The 10742-nt window shown below is 36.8% G+C and overlaps 1 protein-coding gene across 1 annotated transcript in view; it reads left to right on the top strand.

Moving 5' to 3' along the window:
- Nucleotides 1-2684: 2684 nt before the first annotated feature.
- The window catches only part of LOC149068535 (chorion peroxidase-like), a 31317-nt gene continuing 23259 nt past the window's right edge, over nt 2685-10742 (top strand). The window contains exons 1-5 of the mRNA XM_089251143.1: nt 2685-2691; nt 2836-2938; nt 5128-5345; nt 5434-5607; nt 7615-7782. Of these exons, the coding sequence (XP_089107269.1) occupies nt 2685-2691; nt 2836-2938; nt 5128-5345; nt 5434-5607; nt 7615-7782 (670 nt within the window). The remainder of the gene's footprint in view (nt 2692-2835; nt 2939-5127; nt 5346-5433; nt 5608-7614; nt 7783-10742) is intronic.

The following is a 10742-nucleotide window of genomic DNA, read 5'->3' as shown; positions in this document are numbered from 1 at the left end:
ATTCCATTGGAACTTGATGCGCTACATGAACGCTACATGGACCACAAGAAAATGTAAAATGCAATAAAAATAACCATTTTTCAGCTCTGGTGGTCGAAAACTGAACTTTTTATTTATTTACTTCATAAATTTACCTCCCTTGGTTTCATTAAGTTATCCTAAAAAATTGGCTGTATTCGGATAAGCAGTCTTTGACAAAAACAACTCAAAGTACGGGAACTTCAATGTTAATGAAATTACCAACTTAATTAATAACTTTAATTATAATGAAAAACTTTCGAAATCAGGGACTAAACATAATTCCGTAAACACGAGTTTTAATTTGGCCTACTTTTATAAAACTTTTCGTTCAATCTTATGCAAATAAATAATAAATAATTGGTAAATTAAATAAACAAATAATGAGATTCAAGGTGATTTTTAGATAGTTTAAACCTTTCTCTAAAAGACAGTGATACAAAAAATCCACGTTCTAATATTTTTATGAAATTTATTTCTTTTTATTGTGGGCTGAAGTAGCCTATAAGTTAGGGTAACGTTGTCCCACATCGAATATTTTAACTCTTTAAGCAGCATTGACGAGATATCTCGTCCTCATAAAAGCCTCTTGTTTTAGCTCCGAAAATCGCAGATATTTCGTAATGTTGATTTCTCAATGGTAACATTTTCCCTATATCCCTTATTTTTCACCTGCGGAAAACCGGAAGAAAGTCTACTTCATTAAAACAGATATGGCAGTTTGAGGGGGTGGGGGGTTAGTAATTTGTAATTGCCGCTGAAAGGGTTAAAACACTTAAACATGTTTGAAGGGGGGAAAATAAGATCATCGTTTTAAAAAAAGTGTTGGTTAATTTCTCGAGAAATTGCACAGAATATTAGTATGTCTAAGGCACTGGTTAAGAATTTCTTGAAAAAACTGCGAATATTATTCCCAGGGCCGCAGGTAGAAGGGTTCAATCGGGTCTGGTGCCCCGGGCGCCGGACTGCAGGGGGCGGAAATTTCACTCTTTAACCTCTCCTTCAACATTATCAGAGGGCGCCAAAATGCGTGCTTGCCCCAGGGGACCAAGCATCTAGTTGCGGCCCTGATTATTCCTAGTATAACGGTACTGTCAGGCAGAATAGCAATAATTCCAGATGCTTAACCATAAGAATGTGCAAATAAGGTAAGTGACGAGACGAGTGGGGTTGGTCTCATAAAGCTTTTTTTTTCATTTGCATTGTAATGATTATCGAAAAAAAATTTACTCTGAAAAGTAAATTTGTAAAAAGTAAAAATAGTGAATTTTTGAATGGGTTTTCAAGATTTCATTTTTTTCATTTCATTCCGTGCACCGCCCAGGCTCTATCGACCATTGTCAGGGTTTTCAAGATACCTTTTCTCATTGTGTTTGTCGTCTCTGAAAAATGTTTCGAAAAATTCTGACTAACATTTTTTTAATCTCCATTCTTTAAATGGCCTTAGTGTTTCTTCACCACTGTATGACTGATGCTCGGAAAAAAGGTCAATGAATTCAAAAAGAACAAAGGCAACTTCATTTTAGCCGTGAATAATCCGGGTTAAAAAAAAGCTTTAGCCTCTTATTAATCCAAGTAAATGTCTGGATTAGAAAAAATTACAAAAAATCATCTTTTTTTTACGCATTAAATTTTCAAAACTTGGACGAAAATTGGGGGCGCGGTAGCCCAGGTCGATAAAATACTCGCCTAAAGTACCAAAGGATGTTCAGAGGTGTCTCGAGTTCGATACCCGGTTCGTCCTTGTCAGAAAACGTTTCTCACACAGGGGTACAACAGAAACGGCGACGTGACCGCAGAAAAAATTGCTACCGCAGGGAGTCCCCCATTGAGGGGTTAGCGCACCAACCTCTCGATGAGTATAAAAACAAGCCTGACGTTCGGAATCGGCAATAAATTGTAGGTCCCGGGGTCTAATTAGCCCTCGTGTGCAAAAAATGACCTTGGTACGACAAAAATGATCAATGATCGATTGGATGAAAATTTCAAATGCTGGCTCTAGATCTTCAAAAAAAGAAAAAAAATAGAGATACGAGGTATAAAATTGCTTCTTTTCTGGGTAATGATAGAGGAGATATAATTTTCAACGCATTTCATTTCATTGAGGTTAAAGTTACTCCAGAAGAAATTTTTTGTACAATTAATTTTCTTTTTTTAATAGTTATTAATTTTTAAATGTAGTTATGGTGGGACATGGTGATTAAAGCCTGGCAGGCTTAATTTATTATTATGTGCTGGAATCATTGACATTCGTTTAAGCGGGCCGACTGTAATTACTTTTTCCCTTGATCGAGTTATCAATATTAATTACTCTTGCAAAATTGAATGGTTAAATGCTTCTCCATACGTAATCTCATGTTAATATATATCTATAAGCATTAAAGCGTTCCCTTCACGTTGCATTATAATATCCTTCTATATCTTCATAAATTTTTCGCACTAAATGTATTTATGAGTATCTAAGTTTTCCAACTGTCATTTTCTATTCTTTCTGATTTTTTCTTAAAAAATTATGACTAATTGTACGTACTTCAAATTGCCATGAATGTGGAGATTTCTGTATATGCGTCAATTTTGACAGGTATATAGTAACTCACGTCAACACAACTTTCAAGTTCTGTATCAAGTACAGTGACGTCAACTGGGCCTTATCTGAAGCAAAAAGAATGATCGGTGAATATAATACGGTTTTCTTTGGGATTGATTGTTTGATGCGAAACTTGAGAAATTTTTATACTCAACCACAGTATTAAAGAAAGTTGTTTCATAGAGTATTGATGGATGGGTTCTTATTGTAAACAATTTCGAACTCTTTAGAGTATCAACACCCTGTAGATGTGAACAGCATCGAACCACATCAAGACGTGATCGATACCACGGCGGAACTTGTCCTGGAGACGACACGAGTTCTTGCAAGACGGTAAGAAAATTACCTTAAGGAAATACGAATGAATAAATGGCAATACATATCTGTGGAGCAAGATTGCTCAATCTTTTGGGGAGTGCGGGCCACTTTATTGGTTTGGAAACGTGTCGCGGGCGGCTTGAGTTATCTGAAAATGTGCTGCGAGTTACTGAGGTGATCTTAAAATGTGTTGCGGGTCTCTTGAGTAATGTGGACCTGTGCCGCGGGCAATTTAAGTGATCTGGAAATGTTCCGCGGGCAATTTAAGTGATCTGGAAATGTTCCGCGGGCAATTTAAGTGATCCGGAAATGCGCTTCAAGTCAATTAAATGATCGGGAAATGTGCCAAGAGCCACTAAATTTATCTATAAAAATTAAATGAAATGTGGACGTGCCACGTGCCACTTAAGTGAACTGTAAATCTGCTGCAAGCCACTCAAGTGATTTGCAAATGTACCACAATCCACTTGGATAAACTGGGTTTGTGCCGTGGGTCAATGAAGTGATTTGGAAATGTGTTTGGGGTTGCTTAGGTCATCTGGATATTTGCCGTTGGCAGCTTAAATGATTCGGAAATATGCCGCGAGCCACTCTTAAAGGATTTAAAATCTTTCGTTGGGCACTTGAGTGGTTTGGTGATTTGTCGTGGGCCATACCAGATGTCTTCGAGGGTCACATTTTGCCCGCGGACTAAAGGTCCATCATGTATGCTGTAGAGGTGAAACGTAAGTCCGTTTCAGCTCAAAGAACTCATGAACTGTTGGTTGCAGAAACGCATTTTCAATTAGAAAATGTGTCCAAATAACGTGCCTATTTTAGATTTGTCAGGTCTTTGGCATATTAGGGACCGTATTTATATGTGCCGAGATACGAAATCGGAACTTTTTCTACACTTTGCCGATCCCATTAACTATTAACTAGAAAGTTGCTACCTTGTCTGCACTAAGTCCAACAAAAAAGCTTCCATGTTCCTAAATCCAATATTAGAAAAAACAAAACTAATTCGAAAGATTCTTCAAAGTTGCAGTTTTTAAAACTTTTCTAAGTTCTACAATGTCCTCTGACTTTGAATTAAAATGTCTCGGCTAATATTGCACTTGGAAACAAGAATTTTTCTTGGTTCAGCAGAGGAACAACTTTCTACTTGAAAATTAAACAGGGGAATCGTACAAAAAATATAAATGATTTTTTTTTAAATCTCTCTCTCTCTCACTCTGTCTCTCTGTGTGTGTGTATACATATATGACTCCAAGTAAATGAGACACATTTTGAAAAGGGCACCTTATATATGGACTTTTTCTAATTGAAAGTATGTTTCTATCAGCACCGACTTATTCAACCGCATCACGCACAAGCTTTTGGCAACAAATTTGGATTACTTTTATTTGACGAATCAGCAATAGATCTGGTAACCTCGTTCTAACCTAACGGCACGTTAGAAAAAGGAAGGGGGAAAGAAAAAAATATATAAAAGGAAAAGATATAAAAGATAAGGGAAATATATATATATATGTAGATATAAGAGTTTCTTAGAGTCTCTTTTTCATCCTCAGCCTACGTGTTCTTTTTCGCTCTCACATGCATATAGCAGAGATACCTGCATTATATGTGTGGAAAAAAATCATCAACAGAAGTACAGAAGTATATAAATAGAGAAAGGAGAGAGAGGAAAAGCAACTTCGGTTGAAATAGGGTTACTACAAACCGATGGTGATGAGAGAAGAAAGAAAACACAGAGAAATCTTATTTGAATTTATTCCACTGATGTTTGGACGCAATATTACGTCGGTGATCGTAAGGGGGGTTAAGCTTAAACGGACTTTAGGTTTTATCCTGTATTGTCCAAATGACTATTAATAATTTACACAGTACAAATCAAATTGGTCCAACAAGGGTTTTCTCAAACTGTGAGGTGTGCCTTTCTGAGGAAGAATTTTTTTTCCCTCTTTTTCTATCAAGCCGAGTACAACTCCGGTCTATCGCTATGGGCAATTTATTACCGAATGAGTGGAGAGGGAAATTGAAGGGTCTTAAAAAGGAGGAAAAGAACTTTGAAATAAGTCAGTGTTAAGCTTTTTTTGAGCACTACTTCCATAGAAATGGAGGCATGAGGAAGCAAGAGAGACGCTACAACAACCCCTGAGTTAAATTGATTGTGTTATTGTTGTATAATGTAGAAGATATATCCTGGCCGATTTCCTTAGATTCCAATTGACTCACGAAGAAATTCGGAACGCACTGCCAATGATAGACACGTCAAGGACTGATATTTGGAGCATATGTCCAGCGAACGTTAAACCCGTGCCATGTGCAAAGAGCCGCTACCGTTCTACCACTGCCCACTGCAACAACATGCGACATTCATCATGGGGATCGGCTAACATGCCTTTCGCGCGATTTATACCGCCGATGTATGAAGACGGTGAGTAGCGTTTCAGGTATCACGTACAAACCCAGTTCCATCGATTGGCTCTTAGTTGAATGATTAAACTTCGCTTTTATTACTTCAGGTATCTCTGTTCCTAGAACCACGTCCGTCGTCGGTGGACCTCTACCAAATGCTCGTCTCATCAGTTCTTCCATTCACAAAGACCGCGATGTCCCGAGCGATCATCTCTCTGTGCTTTTGATGTCTTGGGGGCAGTTCATAGACCATGATCTCACGTTAGCAGCTCCTCCTCGAGGTAAGTCATAACCAGGGCTGGGCGAATTTCCAAAAATGTACATGCCCAATCAGGCATGTAACTTGAAATAATTGAATCAATATTTTATATTCCCAAAAAATGTTATTACTGGATTTACCTACTTTAAAAAAAAATTAAAAAATTAATTTATAATTTATATATTTAAAAAATTTTTCTAATTGAAATTTTGAAACAAATACGAAAATTCAAAAGAAAAATGCGATCACCAATTAAAAATCTAAAATTAGTCAAACCGCTAATTTTAATTTTATGCAATGTTGGCGTTGGAAGAGAAGTTGCAATTGCACTTACAACAAATTACAATTCACCTCGTTTATAGAACCATTGCCGATTTACGCAACGGGAAGGGTCGGCAGGTGCGGTGGCAGCAAAGAAGTCATATTTTTTTGATAGATAATTTTTCGAATATTTTTGTGTAAAAAAAAGAAATGTTGCATGAATATTTTCTACGATTTTCAGAATCAATCGCAGAATTTTTGTCCCTTTCGGGCACTTTATATACTGTACGATGTGGTTGAAAAAAAAACATGCCCCGGGCAAGTCGGACAACAGATTTGTCTAGCCCTAATCAAATGATATGGTCACTTTTAGCGGTCTTTTCTATACAAATATCTATAAGACTCTTGTCTTTAGACCATTTATACAGTATTGTAATGGTTCCGTGCCATTTACCTTGAACTTAGTATCTGTATCCTCTTTGCGGATCAGTAATTACGGTCTATTCAACAATAATTATATTAAAAAAGCCACGATGGAAAATAACAACTTCTATTAAGAATATTTAGAATTATTATTTTGGTTATTTCTTGTTCCTAGTAAATTTAAAGTCCACAGAAGAGCATGGTGGCGATGGGGAAAGTGAGAAAAAAAGAACACCCTCAAACTTTAACGAATGGCCTTTTGTGTCTCTTTGATACGAATCTAGGCCAAGGCCTAACTCGGAGCTATATGGAAGCGATAATTATTTTTATGGATCCTTAACGGAAATGAATGAAAGCTCACTGATTCCTTCAAAAAACAATTAAGAATATAAAGAAAAATCCTAATTTTGGAAATTTCAAGGATGTATTGTTTCAAAAAAGTATTTTCATCCATGAAATGCACGTGAGTTTAAACTTCAGTAATGCCATTAATACTTTGATGTTATAAATCAGGGAAGGGGGGAAGGTCCTTAAAGCGTGGCTCACGGGCCACATTTAGCCCTCGAACCTTTTTCTCGTGGCCCACCAATCATTTTTAAAAAAGGGTTGAAACATTGATAAACGATTAACCTCAGAATAAATGAAGGAAATAATTCTAGATCTGATGGAGTAAATAATTCCCGAATTAATGAAAAAAATAATTTCAGTATTAGTGAAAAAAATAATTTCAGTATTAGTGAAAAAAATAATTTCAGTATTAGTGAAAAAAATAATTTCAGTATTAGTGAAAAAAATAATTTCAGTATTAGTGAAAAAAAAACTTATATGGGAACATCTCGATGAGAGAAATAATTTCGTATTTTATGACAGAAATTATATCACAGTCAATAAAAGAATATTTGTATAATTATTGAAAGTAACGATTTCGAGGGGATATTGAGAAAGGAAATAAGTTTTTCATAATTACATTGAAATAAATAATTAAAGAATGATTTAAAGCGATTAAAATTAATCTCAAAATTAATTAATTTAATTAGTAATTGATCACACATAAACTTTTCACAGTTGTTGTTAAATATATTTTCAGAACTAATCAAGACTGATAATTAATAAAAGCAATAATTTCAGAATAAATAAGTCTTCAATTATTTTTCTTGTTCAACTCGGAGCCCCTGTTTAAGTCGGTGGCCTGCGGGCTTCGTGGGAAGTTTCAATTTGGGCCGCCGTGTCTGAAAGGTTGAAGACACCTGTTATAAGTAGCTACAGTCAAATGTTGATATTTATCTACGATTTAGGTCATAAGTTAAGTCATAAACGCGTTTGTAATTGAAATTTTTTATTACAGATGCTCAGGAGTTGGAAGTTTCATGTTGCAGAACGCCGGAGTCCATGCGACATAAGTATTGCATGCCTATGGTGATACCCGAAAATGATCCGTTTTTCTCGAATTATGACGTTCATTGCATGGATTTCAGAAGGACTATGGCTGGAAATATGCCCGGATGTGCCTTAGGTAATTCGGTTTACAATGACACTATTACTCGACATGGTGCGGGTTTTTAACTTACGTGCTATTTTTCTTAGGCCCGCCGTTGCAATCTTGTCATTAAGTAGCTTGAGAGTCGAGACGAGCCATAAAAGCTTTGAGTCGGCAAAGGGTAGGGTCTTGCTAGAGCGCCAAAATATGATTACTTTTGATTATAGGAGCGTCGATTCCAGAGTCAGCAAATAGGCGCAAATGCGAGCCGCGATCCCCTCATTAAAAAGTCTCGCCACAGAGAGCAACAGGCCTACAACGGTACTATAATTCAATCATTGCACTTCACCCATAGTTAGGAAAATTGATGATGGATGGCAGCACTACACATAACAAGCATTAAGCAGAAATAAACTTCACGTCAGGTTCACAACACTCATACGCACTTTCCGTCATGTACCAATTCGTTGGAAATTCCATAGAATGAGGTGTATGTACAGTTAAGTAGAAGTAATAGTCAGCAAAGAGATGGTTTGGGATATAATACCAACTTGATACTACTACTTAACCGCACATGCACCTCGTACACCAGGGGTTTTCGACCTTTCAGATACAGCGGACCAGATTGAAACTTCCCACGAAGCTCATGGGCTACCAGCTCATGTGATTTAGTGACACATTAGAAGTGACCAATGGGGCCGAGAGTTCAACAGGGACAAAAATAATTGAAAACTTTTATTCATTCTGAAATTATTTCTCTTATTGATTCTCAATTTCGATCAGTTCTGGAAATATTTTTTTTACTAATTCTGAAAATGTTTTTGATTAATTATTGATTATATTAATTAATTCTGAGATTAATATTCTTTTATATGTAAGTTATTTTTTTTCACTAACTCTGAAATTATTTCTTTCTGAGATTTTATCAAGTTTGTTCTGGAATTATTTCTTTCATTAATTCTAGAATTAATAATTTTTCACTGTTTTCAACCACTTTCTGAAAATGATCGGCGGACCACGACAAACAGCCCCAAGGGCCAAATGTAGCCCCGTGGGAAATGTGTTGAAGACCCCTGTCTCACACATGCCTCTACGGAATTTATAACGAATTTGCACATCCCGGAATGTGCGTTCTGAGTGAAATTGCGGCCCTAACGTATTTATGATGTGAGAGTTGCGCTTGTTTCATGTTCTTGCTGGTGGCTGCCATCAGTCTTCCTTACTTTTTTTTTAAATGAGAGACCGGCTCAGGGTACCACAGCTAAAGACAGATTCCCTAGATTCTAATCACTTGATTATACCACATTTCTCCAGCTAGTGCTTTGTCTTCGAGTTCATCGGATAGGGCTTTTAACTGGGGTGTCGTGAGAAGGTCGTAGGTGTGCCACGAAAAATTTCAGAGGCAAGTGAATAAATTCTTTTGCAAATAAATCCAAGGTTTTGAATGTCCAAACAAAAATTGAAACACTATACGAGTAACATGATACATATATATGTTACGGTAAATGTGATAAAATGTAGTTATTTTATATACATATAATACCTAAATATATATAAATATAATAATATAATTAATATATATATAAATATAATACCTAAATATATATAAATATAATAATATAATTAATATATATATAAATATAATAATATAATTAATATATATATAAATATAATAATAATTTATATATATAAATAATATGTAAATTTAACACTTTTTACACTAGCTGTAAGTTTAAGTGTACCACGGGATAGACATGGTTGAAAAACGTTGGCCTAATATTGTGATGGATAAAATAAGCCATGTTCTCAATGCTATTGGTACGAAGACCAACATTGAACAAGGAGAAGTATATTCACGTTGACCTGCCATTCGGATTGTGCACTGATTCAAATCAAATTAACCAAGTTTTCATGAAGGTACCACATATATACAGGGATTGGACAAAATAATATGTACACTTGTGAAATGAGACAAAATCTTTATTAATAGGCTGTTGGCCCTCCTATTTCATTAATTACAGCTTGTATCCGTCGTGGGATGGACAAATACAAGCCATGCACAACAGTCACAGGGATACGTAGCCACCCCTGCAAAAAACCATTAATTCAGGACGTATCTTTGGAGGTGCACATTTTGGCCTGCAAAATACCTCACAAAGGTTCAATTATATTAAGATAAGGGGACCGACCGAACGAGGTGTTGCAGTTCATCATGGTGTTCATCAAGTCAGTCTACAATTCCAGCAGTGTGAACGGGCGAATTATCTTCTTGGAACACAGGTCGAGAATCAGGGAACAAATATTGCACCATTGGATGAAGATGGTCGGCCAGAATACTTACATAAATCACTGCATTAACCCGCCCAACCAGGACAACAAGTGGGCCGAGACCACGGTGAGACATTGCACCCCACAGCATCACTGATCCCCCTCCATGCTTAACAGTAGGAAGGAGACAATCAACGTCATGGGCTTTTGCTGGCGTTCTCCAAACGTAAACACGTCCGTTAATCTGGAATAATGTGAACGACGATTCGTCTGAGAAGATGGCATTCTCCCCTTGCTGTGTCCAATTCTTATGTTTGTGTCACCATGTTCGTCGTTTCAAGGCATTGCATGGTGTCATCAATGATTTTGGAATAGTGGCTCTACCTTGCATGCTTGCTGCATGCAGTTCCCGGCGGATAGTTTTTGTCGACACACCTTCCTGTAGATCTGGGATGCTGTTATCTTGTGCTTTTGGCCACACACAGTCCGCTTCAAAACCCTTCTGGGTCTATCAGCCATCTTCGACTTTCGACCACTGTTATGCTTGGTAGATGATGTCTTTCCCTGTTTGCTATAGGCTGTCATTACCATCAACACAGTACTTCTCCCGACACCAACAAGGGTGGCCGTTTTCATTACTGTGGCCCCGGCAGGACGGGCTCCAACAATCATGCCTCTTTCGAAATCTGTGAGGTCAGCCGTAACGAAGTTTTAACGCCCCAATATAC

This window comes from Pholcus phalangioides, unplaced genomic scaffold, assembly GCF_987345545.1.
Source record: "Pholcus phalangioides strain wild (caught in Gottingen) unplaced genomic scaffold, Ppha-v1.0 ptg000024l_1, whole genome shotgun sequence".
NCBI classification, from domain to species: domain Eukaryota; kingdom Metazoa; phylum Arthropoda; class Arachnida; order Araneae; family Pholcidae; genus Pholcus; species Pholcus phalangioides.
The sequence above is the reverse complement of the archived record's forward strand: the minus strand, read 5'-3'. Positions and strand labels throughout refer to the sequence as shown.